General features: G+C 44.6%; 1 protein-coding gene across 8 annotated transcripts in view; it reads right to left on the bottom strand.

Annotated features, from left to right (window-relative positions):
• DIS3L2 (DIS3 like 3'-5' exoribonuclease 2) overlaps positions 1-14,260 on the bottom strand; it is a 344,150-nt gene that overhangs the window by 81,923 nt on the left and 247,967 nt on the right. For all 8 annotated transcript variants that reach the window (XR_015725613.1, XR_015725615.1, XR_015725614.1 and 5 more), the window contains exon 12: positions 13,633-13,740. Coding sequence is in view for 4 of the 8 variants with exons in the window: in XM_087864389.1 (XP_087720515.1) it covers positions 13,633-13,740 (108 nt within the window). In the remaining 4 variants the exon portion in view is untranslated. The remainder of the gene's footprint in view (positions 1-13,632; positions 13,741-14,260) is intronic.

Genomic DNA, 14,260 nt, shown 5'->3' with positions numbered 1-14,260 from the left:
CAAGAACATTCTGGCCCAGTGACATGGCCTCAGGCAGCAGAACCTATCCTGATTTAACAATCTAGTGATTGTGGGAATCATACCTGATACACAGATTAAAAAAATTCTTAGGCTGGGGGTGCCTGGGTGGCTCAGTCGGTTGAGCGTTCAACTCTCGGCTTCAGCTCAGATCATGATCTCAGGATGGAGACTGAGCCCTGGGTTGGGCTCCAGGCTCAGCGCCAAGTCTGTTTGAGATTCTCTCCCTCTCCCTCCCCCCATTTCCCTCCCACTGTGCACACACTCTCTTTCCCTCTCTCTCTCTCAATAACTAAATAAATAAAATCTTAAAAAAAAAATCCTAGGCCAGGAAAACATGGGGAAGCAGCAGAAAAGCCAGGATGCCCGTCGCTGCCTCACAGACAAGGGCAGCAGGAAAGCAAAGACCCAAATGGGGGTGGGGGCGGGTCTCCCAGGGGCAGCATGCCGTACACTATGGGAGGAAGGTTTCTCTCTGGATGGAACACCTCATTAATCTCCAATTTGGAAACTGTCTTCACATCAACGCCCTGTCCATAACCAGGGCCAGTGGCAGAAGACAAAAGGACAAAGAGTTTTTCATGGAAAAAGTAAAAAAACCACGAGGAACTTCATAAACAAAACCGTTCAGAAAGAAGATCCTGTCCTTCTTTCCTTTGCTTAATCACGGGATTTGGGTCACTCCCTTGCTGCAGGCGGCAAGTTTCCTGCAGACACTCTAGGACACGACTGTTCAAATGTCGGATTAAATGCCAGGCCAACATCCACTGAACGCACACAGCTGAAAGCAACCTGGTTAGAAAGGAGCGACCAATGTGGACCTCGAGACCTTTCTGGTACCAGGTAAGCCTGGAAATGGCACAACACTTAAGGGCACCTGGCCCCGTCTGGTTGCACAGCGCTTTCCCACCTATTCCCTTTTAGAATCTCTTAAACACGTCTGGTGGGTGTGCACGGTTCAGCCCATTTTACAGTTGAGAAAATAGGCTGGCAATCTGTGAAAAGTCACACAAGCCCCTAAGTGGCAGTGAAGACTGGATCCAGGTCTAAATATGTAAGATTCAAAATTCACTGTCATGTGTGTTATGCCTCAGCCGAGTAAGTATATACGAGATTTCAGCTGCGACAGACGCTGAGGAAGGAAACAAAGCGTGCCTCAAATACATATCGACTTTCTCCGCTTTACAGACACAAAATGGTGAGGAAACATAGCCTTTGAAAATTGTCCATTTCCATCCAACTGTATTTTAAAATTTATTTTGAAAAAAAGGGCCAGTGCCTCCCTATAAGAAAGAAATGTCTGATTCAAAAAATAGCAAATGAGGTTAATTTGTAATTTTAAGGAATTCGATGCAAAATCATTCCTGCAGCAGCTCTGGGCTTCTGCATGTAAAATGTTTGGTTCAAAAAACTTATCAGGAAGAAACATTTTCCTGACCGAACAAAAGCAGGCAGTCTGGGGTGGCCAGCGGTGGGGGTGGGGCAGATTTCTGCGTCTCACACCTATGAACACGAGGCAGTCGTGGGGTGGGGGGTGGGGGGAGCACAGCACAAGGCGAGAGAAGTCAAAGGTGCCAAGGACACTTCTGAAAAGGAAGTGGGCAGAAAGAGGAGGGGCTCCAAGGCAGCTGGGAGGGGCAGACGTGACCTGTCTGTGGTAGAAGGTGCTAGTGACTGCAGTGGGCACAGGCAGCTGGTTGAGGAGCAAGCGGGGGTCTCCTCTGCTAGGCCCACTGTGACTGGGGGAAGCCCAGGTCACTTTTTAAAGAATGAAGGCCAAGGTAGGATTAAAGAGTAAAGAACAGACGGAAGCACGGTCAGCAGCACACTTCATTTAGACCCAGCTAGGTTTTCTCCTACTGGGTGGAGAGGCTCTGAAGCTGCTCTGGGCCCACCAGAGACCTTTGCCAACGGTGGGGAGGAGGGAGCCTGGGCAGCAGAGCAAACTGTGAGTTTGCCAGCGTGTTTTAGTTTATAAGGCAGGCTGTTTATGTGTTAGACTTTTCTGGAAGGTTTATTTTATAGAAAACAAGCCTGAGTCAACTGTGCTCTCTTCTGTCTCAAGCCACCTGCTATCAGCCTAATCTGCTGACCCCAGACTATAATTGGGCCCCTTCCCACCCTGATCACGAAGCAGCTGTCTAGACTTCGAAGCCTAAGAGGAGGGAGACAAGGAAACTTCCTCAAGTGTTTGCCTCGCAAACCTAGGAAATGGCAGGAACGTGAGAAGAGCTTGAAGGCCCGGATGTGGTTAGGAGACAAGAATTCCATTCCTATGACAGAGGATGAGGGCACCATGCCTGAGCAGTCCTTGACAAGTGTTCTCTTTACCTCAGACAGTCGCACGGGGCTGGGGGCCCTAAGGTCTGTGTGGGAAGGAAGCTGGAGGTGGAGGGAGAGGGAAGAAAGTGAAGGAGAGCAAGGGAGGGAGGCTTCGGAGGACTGGGTTCAGACAGACCCAGGAAACACAAAATAACAAACTTCTAAAGCTACTGAGGTTCACTCATTCAGCTCCAGCCTTTCAACAAGACCAACCTGGCCCATCTCTCAAAAGCAGAGGTCCTTTAAAGACACCTACCACAGTGACCCATTACACTGTTTACTAACCCTTGGTCCCAAATCTTTAGATTTAAATCAAATACACTTTTAACAACATCAAAATGTAGGAGATAAGCTGATTAAAAATAATTTTTAGCTCTGCCTGACAGCTTTATAAATGATACATGTCTTTTTTGTTTTTGTTTTTTATTTCTTGAAGATACTTTGTTTTGAATTCTTACTTTAGTCCCAAAGATTCACAGCAAAGCCTGTGCTCACAATTCAGTCTGCCAGTACCCGAAGTGACCCTAGGTAAGCCTCTAATTGCCTGGTGTCTTCATTAGCAAACTGGGCCACGAGAGGCCCCGAGAACACAGCAGAGTTTTTCTAAAGGCTCCTTTGGTCTTGGGTTGTTTCTACAGGCCTGAAATAAAACAATTCTGCCCCTGCCTCCGCTAAGGACTAAAGATGGATATTCGGGGAACTTTGCTATTATTCTCAGAATCGGCCTTGGAAGCTATTGTCTCTCACTGGGAGCTACTGGGGCAAGATTTCCACTGCACCGTCTAAGGATGAAACGCAAAACCCAACAACGTGTTTCTGTAGCGGTAACCGAAGCCTCAAGTGACACGACACTGGGCGTGAGCCTGGCTCTACGGGCTTGCGTCAGACACCACGACGGCCCAGGACGTGCACACCATTTTCTGTTTCAAGTTTCACAGGATTCCTGTGGTGGCAGCTGGGGCGGCCGAGGCAGGGTGAGCGTGGGGAGCAGTGAGGGTGAGAGCCTGCGGAGGGGTCCACATGGGGAAGCAGGCGGCGCAGCTTTGCCAACGACATGGGTCATGTGAAGCCCTCCTCAGCTCCCAGGACACAGCTCAGGGGTGCTAAGGAGGCTGCTGTAGGTAAAACTGCCTCCCCCAGGGGAACACCAGTCCAACAAAGCAGACTAAACAAACAAAGGACTGGGAAAACAGGTATGCAATTCACTTCATGAAATCATTTTTGAGCATCCGTGGCACTAGGCTGTGTGGGGAGGAGATTACAAAATTAGGAGTGGGCTCTGTTTACTAGGATGTGAAAATCTAGAAGGACAACAGGTCTGTGCACAAATGGCTCTCAAGAGCAGGGGACAGGTGCTGCAGGGGGGAAGAGATGGGAGAAAGGACTCTGAGGGAAAGTGGGGGTCCTCCCATCTGAGCACCTTCTCAGACTTCAGCAGGGGTCCCTACTCTTCACTCCCTCTGGGGTGGGAGTGCTGGGGGTCCTCTCCTCCTACTGAGCGCTAATCCCCAACCTGAAGTTTGGGTCCTGAGCCTCCCAGTCCTTTGTGACCTCGCTCCAAAAATCTGTTTCTGCTTTCCTCATTTTCAACATCTCCTTTTCTATTCGCCTTCCCCTATAGCCTACAGACATATTCCAATATCTCTTATGTGGTTATTAAAAAAAAAAGCAGGAAAAAATCTCAAAGTAATTCTCACTCTTCTCTCACTACAGTGGTAATATGTATTAATCGTAGAAAACTTAAAAAAGATACAGATGGGAAGTGGAGAAGAAAAAGAAATCACCTATAAATGTACCATCAGGAGATAACTACTGTTCTTATTTTGGTGCATATTTAATTCATGTATCTTCAATACCTTGTGTCATATTTGAACAGAGAAAATATTCAGTGAGTCTTTACCAAATGAATGAATAACAGTTTCGTGAAGAAGTGGCATTTTAGATGGATCTCAGAGGTAAGTAGGATTAGTACTGGTAGAGATGCGGGGAAGGACACGCTAGGAAGAGGGGAAAGCATGTGCAAGGTCTCAGGAGTGGCAATTTTAGACCAAACAAACCCTTCAGTGGCAAGAGTCTGGAGGATAGGAAGCAGATGGTCACAAAATGGGGGAAGAGTTAGTGGCGGTCTATGTACATCATGCTCTGGAGACTGGACTTCTGAGGGTATCCTAGCCCACCACCATGCTGTGAGGGGATGCTGAGCAATACAGTGATGGGACCAGATTCACCTTCTGGAAGGTCATCTAACAGCAATGGAGAACTAGAATGGACAGCCATGAACGGTGCCTCCCAAAGTCCCAGGGGAGGATGGCAAGGACTTGAGTGGGGGCGGTGACTGTGGGAACAGAAGAGAGAGGATTGGAGACACTTGGCGAAGGAAGAGCCATTAGCACTCAGAACGGATGTGGCAGGTGTGAAGCAAGCTAGAGACTGAGAGACCAAATGGCTCGGAGGAGGCCGATGCCATTAAAAGATCTAGACAACACAGGCCTTAAACCCAGGTTGGAATGGGTGCATGTTTGACTGCATGAAGAGAAGGGAAAGGATGAGGGAAGGCAGAGAGGGACTGTTGACTCTCTGAAGGGGGGGCTTCAGCAGATCCAGCAGCAGGGCCCTCTGGTTCCCAGGGAGATTGAAAGTCACCTGGGGAAATGGTGGGATCTTGACAGAAGAGGAGTGCAAGGCACAGTGGAAGGCTGGAGCCACGGATAAAGGTTTGAAACAGTGACGTTAGTAGTATATAAAAGGATTCCTAAGTAGCAGTTTGAACTGGTAGACACCATAGTTCTCCCACAGCGTTCAACATTCCAAATGGGTACATCAGGCAGGGCCTGGACAGATTTTCCTAGAACTACCGGGAATGGGCAGAGACCCGGTGCGTGCTCTAACATGGCAGTTTGGGAAGTGTGACTTGTCAACTGCAGTCAGGTCATGGAAGCTTGGGCGGGGTGCGGCTACCTAGTGGCGAGGTCAGTTTTATAATAAGAGCCAGCGTTTCCCATGTGAACAAAGATGCTCTAGGAGATGAGAAGAGACTCTAGTCCCAAGAAGACTTTGTAGTCCATGCATTTCCAGCCAAGAAGACAGGGAGAAAATAACAGGAAAAAAAAAAAACCCATTGCAAAGACTTTTCAGATTTTATTCTGAATGAGAGACTGGAGTTTCTGAAAAGGAGAGACACGACCTAATGTCTGACTTAGAAGGATCACTCTGACCGCTGTGTAAAGGGGAGATGAAGTGGGGCAGCCGAGGCGAGGAGGACAGTTAGAAGGCACTGCAGTCCAGGAGGGGGATGGCAGCTTGGCCCCAGGTGACAGGGCTCACAGAGGTAAGGAAGAAGGGCAGATTCTGGAGGCAGTTAGAAGGCAAAGCTGAGGTGATTTATTGGTAGACTGGATGTGAAGGGTGAGAGAAAGACCAAAGTCAATAATGACCTTCTGGGTTTTGGCTTGCATAAATGGCTGAAATGAGGTTGCCCTTGACTGAAGTTGAAACAAGCAACTTCTGGAGCACACGTCCAGCCGAGCCAGATGGCACATGGCAGCAACGCTGTGGGAGATGCAAGCTGTGGATCGCTACTGTCATTGTGAGACGCTTCCTTTATTATTCTGACCTTTGACCCTGAGGTTTCATGGTTCTAAGGTCTAAGGACTCAGTAATCAAGTAGTTATTGCTTATGACCTCTTTAAAGCATAACATTGGTGTTTTTACAAAGGTGACTTCAAATGAAGATGTATTCTGATGAGTGGGGCACATAGGACATGCTGTCTGTTTGCAGGGCCTTAGTGCTGAGTGAGACAGAAGTGCTGGAAGTGTTCGGGAGATCAGGAGGTCACTGGTCTCACACATTCCAAGTGGGTTTTGTGGTAGCAGAGTTGGATCTTATAAAGCACAAGATGTTGCTGGGTTTGTTTTCCCTCACAACAATATAAATGTTGAAATCAGAGAACAATGCTCTCACCACCAGTATGTGAGAAATGTGCCAAAAATAGACCCTTCAGAGTTTATTGACCTCAAAATCTGGGCATTGGCTTAATGAAAGCATAGATGACCAGGATTTTCTAGTGACTCTTAAAAAAATCTAGTGGGTGCTTGAAGAAAGTTGGAATGGCCATTCGATGGCTGGTCATGCCTGCTCCAGAAAGTAAGACATTCTAGCAGACTAAGGGAAAATGCAAAACTTTCTCCACTTCAACTCCAGGTGAGGCTGGCGGCCACGCTCTAGCAGCAGCGGCATGCTGCTGGTGGCCCTACTCTGGCTCCTTCTAAGTCCAAGCCATTACCCTCGAGCAGCCACCACCACATACAAATCCAGCCTCAGGCTCTGGCCGCCATCTTCCTCATTTACTCGGGTTCTTGATGTGGGGCCACCTCCCTCCTCAATGGCCTCCTCTGGCTCCCTGACTCTCCTGCCTGCTCCCTGCTCCACCCCCACCTTCACCCCCCATCCCCGCTTAATTCAGGCTTTCCTTGCCAGGGTCTTGAACAAGGTTTCCCCCCTCCCCTCCGGACATGAGTCTGGCATCTGACACCTCCTTTCTTGCGTCCTGACTGTAAGAGATATTCATGCGGAACTATATCTCGGGACAACCAACCAACTGGGCCCACCCACCATGTGCTCTCTTAGAGGTCTGTGCAGGGTGTGGCCAGTGGGTCTTGCTCCACGACCATCCCTAGTCCAAATCCTCACACTTCCTCTTTGGCTTGGTTTGGCGGAGGCTTGGTTTGGTGCCCTCCTGGACCCCGTGCCTGCTTCACACCTGCTCTCCAGCCCCTCACATGCCAGAAGGCTTGCTCACTAGACACTGCCTCCAACAGAAACCTTAAAGACCAATGGAGTTTTCAGAGTTTGCCTCTTTCGAGTGCTTCTTTTATGACCCTCATATTTTAGTAGCTCATTAGATCAGGCAGCTTTTTATTTCTTGGGTTTGATCCTGGCAGGCATAATTCAGATTCAAAGTTCTTTTCTGTTGACTCAAGTCAGTTTTCTTCTATGGGCTTTTATTTTCTATTTCAACTTTTGCAAAAATAAGCATTTATAAAAATATAAAACTAATACATGTTTTTAAAAAACATTAGAAAATACAAAAAAGTAGAAAAAATTACTCATACTCTTACTACCCAAATACAACCACTATTGGCATTCTATTTTATTTCCTTCTGGTCTTTTTCTATTCATTTTTTCCCCCCATGCGTGCTCCCACCCCCACCAAAATACGACTGCTGGCATACTGTCTTCACAATTCCTTCTTTGTACCTCAGATAATATTTGCTTCTTGACTCTTAAAAAGGAACTTATAATCAGATATTTAGGAGTTGTAAAAACCAAATGTAACGTGTGCTTCCAGTTCCGAAAAATCAGTTGGAGACAATGGGGAAAATGTAATTATGGACCAGGCTGTGGATGACACCAAGGCATTAGTATTAACTGTTAGGTGTGCTAACAGCATTGCTGTTATGTAAGAAAATGTCCAAATTTTTAAGTCACATATCAAAATATGAGTGAAATGACATGATGTCTCTGGTTTATTTTAAAATACTTTAGAAAGACAGAGGAAAAAAAAGGTTGTCAGTAGTGAATCTGGGACATAGGGATGGTAGGTTTATTGTGCTATTTTCTTTACTTCCATGCCTATCTGAAATTTTTCAAAGTAAAAATTGAAAAGTTAAAGTATCCATAGTCCAAGGAGACAAATAGTGTTAAAGGCTTGTTACAAAAACCATCAGGCCTCTGTCTCTTTCCTCCCCAAGGGTAACCTCTTTCACCTCTTCCTGTAGGTTATGTTGCTGTTGACTTCCATCTTTCTATATAGCCTGCTTGATGACTACTTCTTGGTTTTTCAATTTTAGGTGTTATTCAAAACTTTTCACTACAGAAGAAGAGAATTTCTCTTTCTTTCCACATGCACTCCCTTCCCCCAACCAAACACACATAACCGTTCCAGGCCCTCATCTTCCCAATGGTTACATCAGCATTATCAGAATTAGCTATTACGGTTATGTATACACTAAGTGTGACCGTTCTTTCCTACACAACTTTTTTATTTTCACTAGAATTAATAACTATCTTGTCTTCATTTGCTTGGTTTTTCTATATACTTTGTACATTGATCCACCCCAAACTTTCCACCAATTGTCTAAAACAGTGGTTCTTAAAGTATGGTCCATGGCCTCCTGGGGGTCCCTGAGACTCTTTCAGGGAACTACGAGGTCAATCCTATTTTCATAATAATACTACGGCATTCTTTGTCCTTTTCCATGTGTTGACATTTACCCTGGCAGAACAAAAGCACTGGTGGGGGGAAGTTCCACCGCCTTGGCATGAATCAGGCAACAGCAAAACCGTATCAGGGGCTGACTCTTCACCACCTCGCTCACAGGAACAAAAAAGCTAGCTGGCTTCAGAATGTTCTTGATGATGCAGTAAAAATTTTTGGTTTTATTATGTCTCAACCCTTGAGTCCTTGTCGTCTTCACTTATGCTGCTTGCTGAAGTATGATGGTCGTCTTGAGGAAAAGCATTTATACAATTTTGAGCTATAAGCTAAACTGATTGCTTTTTTTTACAGAACACCATTTTTACTTGAAGGAACAAATAACATTAAAACTATGGTTCTCTGGCACTTCGAAGAAAACAACCAACATTATTTACTGCCCACGATAAAATCTGAGCCTTCACAAAAATTAGAATTTTGGAAACCTTGTACCTACATGATACATGTTTCCTAGTACTTAAAGACTTGTCTGAGATCAGCAGTGATATTAACCAATGTGATTTTTTGATATCATAAATGAAATATGTTCACATTTAGAAGATCTGCATAATGAGCCAATATTTTCTAAATGATCTAAACTTTCTAAGTGCATGATAAAAAAAAATCACTGCATGGGTAAAAGAATCCATTTAAAGTATAAGACAGATTTTTAATGTAACCCAGTAAAAAAAAGTTCAGTTGATACTGTACTAGTCTACTAGGGCTGCCATAAAAACATACCCCAATCAGGGGGCCTTAAACAACAGACATTGATTTCTCACAGTTCTAGAGGCTGGGGAGGCCAATTTGGTTCCTGGTGAGAGAGGCTCTCTTCCTGGCTTACAGATGATCACCTTCTCACTGTGTCCTCACAGGCAGGGAGAGAGAGCAAGCTCTCTGGTCTCTTCTTATAAAGACAATAATTCTATCAGATCAAGGCCCCACCCTTATGAACTCATTAACCTTAATTATCTCCCTATAGGCTCTACCTCCAAATACACACTGGGGGCGTGAGAGCTTTAACATATGAATTTGGGGGGTACAGTCTGTAGCAGATACAGTCTCAGGTTCTAGATTGGAACTAATTTTTAAGAGACTGCCGAATTCTGGTGTAGTACAAGGACAAATAGCCACAATTATCTGAAAAAGCAATTAAAATGCACCTTTCTTTCTCAACAATGTATCTGTCTGAAGCTGGATTTTCTTCACATACATAATTCAACCAAAATAATTTATCCTAACCGATTGAATAGAGAAGCATATATGAGAACCTGGTTTAATGTCTTCTTTAGTACAGATATGAAAAAAGACTTATGAAAATATCAAAGAGCTTGTCTCCTAAATTTTAGAAAACGTAATTATTTTTCATAAAATGTTATTTATGTTAACCTAATGAATTGGGCTTATTATTATTACTTTAATTTAAATAAGTAAAGGCTTGAAGGTTTTATTAGTTTAATTTCTAACAGGGCGAACAGGGGTAATTCCCATGAAAAGCACTTTGAGGTCATCAAAGTTTTTTTTTAGTGTAATAAGTCCTGGGACTAGAAAGTTCTATAACCGCTGGGCTAAATCATTTCTCAAGAAATTCAGAAACATAGATGTTTTAACCATTTCCTTTTCTTAAAGGCACCTCTCCTAGAGCCTTCTGGCCTGCTGCAATCTGGATCGACTGTCTTTTATACTCCGTAGGACCAGTGCCCTAGGGGCTTTCTTCACCATCATCTACAGGTGTCAGCCAATTATGGCCCATGGCTCAAATCCAGCCTGCCACCGATTTCTTTTTTTAATTTAAATTCAATTTAATGAACATATAGTGTACTATAAGTTTGTAGAATTTAGTGATTCATCAGTTGCATAGAACACCCAATGCTCACTCCATCCAGTGCCCTCCTTAATGCCCATCACCCAGTTATAGCCACCTATTTTTAAGTAAAGTTTTACTGGACCACAGCCATGTCTTTCATTTACGTATTGTCTGCTTTTGCACCACAACAGGGGAGTGGAGTAGTTGTGACAGAGACCAAATGGCCTAACAGCAAAAAAAAAAAAAAAGGAGGAGAAGGCGAAGGAAGAAGAAGAAGGAAAAAGAAGAAGGAAGAAAAGAAAAAGTACTATTCTTTACAGAAAAAGTTTCCCAATCTGTGATCTAGGTGATTCTTTCACTGCTTTCCTGGGTTGGTTTATTTGCTCCCTGAATCCTAGGTCTTCCTCCTTCCTGATTTACTCTTTCACTTTGGTGAAACACATATTCTGGTAGCTTCCTGAGAAAGGGTATATGAGAGGTATATATATATACATATTTTTTTTTGAGGCCTTGCATGTATGAAAATGTCCTTTCCTACTCACACATTTTATTGAGCGCTTAGTAGGTACAGAATTTTAGCACAGAAATCAGTCTTTTGGAAACCAGGAAGCTTTGTTTCATTGCCATCTAGCTTCTAGGGTTATAAAAGAAAATTAGTCTGAAGTTATTCTGAGTCCTGATATACTGTATGTGACTTTTTTTTTTTTTCCTTCTAAGAAGCCAAGAGGATCTTTCCTTCGCTATGGCCTGGAGACGATGTGTATCCAGCACAGTGCTGGGGCATTCGGTTCTTTCACTCGGAAAGTCACATCCTCCGGTAAAGGGACATTTCCTTGAATTATTTTGTTGATCATTTCTTCCCCCTCTATTTCGACTATCCTCTATTTCTGGAATGTTCACTGGACAGATAGTGGATATCCTGGACTAGTCCTCTAATTTTCTTATCTGTTCTCTTTCTGGGACAATTCCTTAACTCTATCTTCCAACCAGAGTCTTGAGACTTCATTTCTTTTCTTTTTTTTTTTTTTTAAAGATTTTATTTATTTATTCGACAGAGATAGAGACAGCCAGCGAGAGAAGGAACACAAGCAGGGGGAGTGGGAGAGGAAGAAGCAGGCTTATAGCAGAAGAGCCTGATGTGGGGCTCGATCCCAGACCGCTGGGATCACGCCCTGAGCCGAAGGCAGATGCTTAACCGCTGTGCCACCCAGGCGCCCCTTGAGACTTCATTTCTTCTATCATGTTTTAAATTTTCATGAGTTCTTCCTTTCTCCACACCCCACCATTTCTTTTTGTAAAGTATCTAGATCTTATGATAAAATTCTTCTAAAAAAATTCTCATGGGATATAAATGATAGTTTCTTTTCCCTGTATAGTCTGCTTGGCCCTAGTTGCTTTTTTCTGTTTGTTTGCTTTGGTTTTTCTATTTCTTGGCAGAGACTTCAGTCTTGGCTGTCTCTCTCTTTTTTAAAGTAATCTCTACACCCAATGTGGGGCTTGAACTCACGACCCCAAGATCAAGAGTCTCATGTTCCACCAACGGAGCCAGCTAGGTGACCCTCGGCTGTCTCTTCATACATGGAAGTGAAATACTAAAATGCTCATTTTTAGTGAAATCCTAAAAAGCTCTGCTTGTGTTCGTGGAACTTCCTGCCTCTAGGCTTTCCTGCAGGGAGACACAGCTGGGCTATTGGTGAGGAAGCCCCCAAGGTTCTGATCTTTAAACCCTCTTCACATTCAGATTCCTCAAAAAAAGAGTTTCTCATCTCCTGACCTGAGGGTATAAGCCTTGGCGACCAGAATTCTGGGTTTGGGTGGAAAAGCAAGCTGGGATTTTCAACATTCAGAATGCCAGCACTCACTCAACCTCTTCCAAGGGACCATGACCAACAAGTGTGTTTGGTGTCCTCTAGTTTATACATCCTTCACTTTATGCAGTCCAGAGAATAAATTTCTGGTCTTCTGCCAACATACGGGAGGGGCGATCTTTCTCAACAAATTTTCAACCAATATGGTCGTTTTCCTCTTCACCCACCTCTCCCCCACTTTGTGGAGTTACCTGGTGTCATTGATTTCTGAATTTCTTTAGGGTTCTGCTATGTAAAATCGGGCTGTTTCTTGGCTTTCTCCATCGCTGGCTCAGGATTCAGCTTTCTCAGGACTGCTAAGTCAGTTACCACTCATCCATCTGCTTCCAGCTTCCAAAATTTTGTTGCTGTTGTCTGCTCTCCCATTCTCTTTGTCCTTGTGGGTTTATGTCTTAAAAAAAAATCTCTTCACTGTTGTTTTAGTGAGGTTTTGGGAGGGAATGAAAGTAAATGTGGGTATTTGATCCTCCATCTTTATTTGGAACCTCTTTATAATTCAGTATCTTCTTTTAACTTCCATTTAATATCACAGCATAAACATTTCCTATGTTCTCACATGGTCTCTGTCACAGCTTTAGTAACTGCGTCACATTGCCTGAACGCCGCATCTTACTTCGTCTGTTGCCTTCTTTTTGGATGTTTAGGGTTGTTTCTGTTTGTGGGGAGGAGACTAGTTTTTCCTGGAGTTATCTTCCATCTATCTGTCTTCTGTCGGCCCTATCCTTAGGGAACGCCTGCTGACATTCTTCTCCTTTCTGTTCTCGATCCACGGTTTCATCATCGTGGGCCTTGATTATGGCATTACCTTGTGCCAATTTAATTCATCTTCAGACTACCAGGTCACCCGCACAATGCTGGGGCACTAATCTTTATAAAAGTCACTTTCCTCAGGACACTTCAGAGGAATGCTAACCCCCGGAATTCATCTGTGACTGGCATTTGAAGCCGCTCCCAGTTTGATCCCCCCACCTACCCAAACTCGCAACCCTTTCCCCGGATGTCCTCCTTCAAACAGGCTGTAGCCCAGATGTTCCCCTTGCCACTGAAATGGGACATTCGCCTTCATGTCCATCTTATCTCCTGCACTCAGCCTCCCCACTTGACTTTGCTTACTAATTTCTTCCTTCACCTGATCAAAGATAAGAAACAAATAACTTGCTTCTAATTGCTTAGGGTCAGTCTGGCCTTCTAAATGGACTGACAGCTCTTCAAAGGCAGGGGGCTTGTCTCTGTTCTTCTCTACGGCAGCTGCTCCTACAGCGCCCTCATCTTCCCACCCCGGGACTCCAGCTCGGTCCCAGGCACACAGTGGGTGATTAACAGGGACTCACTGAATGAAATGGTCATGCGTGTAAGTTGTTACCTTGCCCTCCGGGGTTAGCGTCCAGATCACAGAGAAGGTCAGCTTGTCGGTCATGGGATGAAGGCTGCACAGCTCCTCGCACAGCAGCCTGGGAAGCATGGGGACGACCTGCACAGAGAGAACAGGCCCGTGAGCACCTTCCTACAATCTGCAGGAGCTTACTGCGAGCTTCGGAGTAGCCCAGAGGGCAGAGTTTTGGGGAACAGCTTAAGCCTCCGGAGCAAGCTGAAGATGGAGGCAGCTTTCTCCCCACCAAAGACTGCAGAAGGACCAGGCTATCCGGTACTTTTTCCACAAGCCTCTAGAGAAATGGGAATGTGAACTGGAAAGGTGTGAAGAATTGGTAACAGGGAAAAAATACATTACAGCAATGAAAAACAACGACTTTTTACTCTATACTAAGACCAAATCTCTAGAGTCAAGAATGACTTGCACTTTTGGGTATAACTATTCCAGTCAAACTATATACTTAAGAACCCAATGTCTTATACTTAAGTCTTTAATTCAAGCTCATTCGTGTGTGTGGTGGAAGACAGGGGTCTGGTTTCATTCTTTGCATGTGGCTGTCAGTCTTCCCAACACCATTTACTGAAGAGACCACCCTTTCCCCAGAGACAGTCAAAGATTA

The sequence above is a fragment of the Ursus americanus genome, chromosome 1 (genome assembly GCF_024610735.1).
Source record: "Ursus americanus isolate L20-20 chromosome 1, mUrsAme1.1.p, whole genome shotgun sequence".
In the NCBI taxonomy this organism is placed as follows: domain Eukaryota; kingdom Metazoa; phylum Chordata; class Mammalia; order Carnivora; family Ursidae; genus Ursus; species Ursus americanus.
The sequence above is the reverse complement of the archived record's forward strand: the minus strand, read 5'-3'. Positions and strand labels throughout refer to the sequence as shown.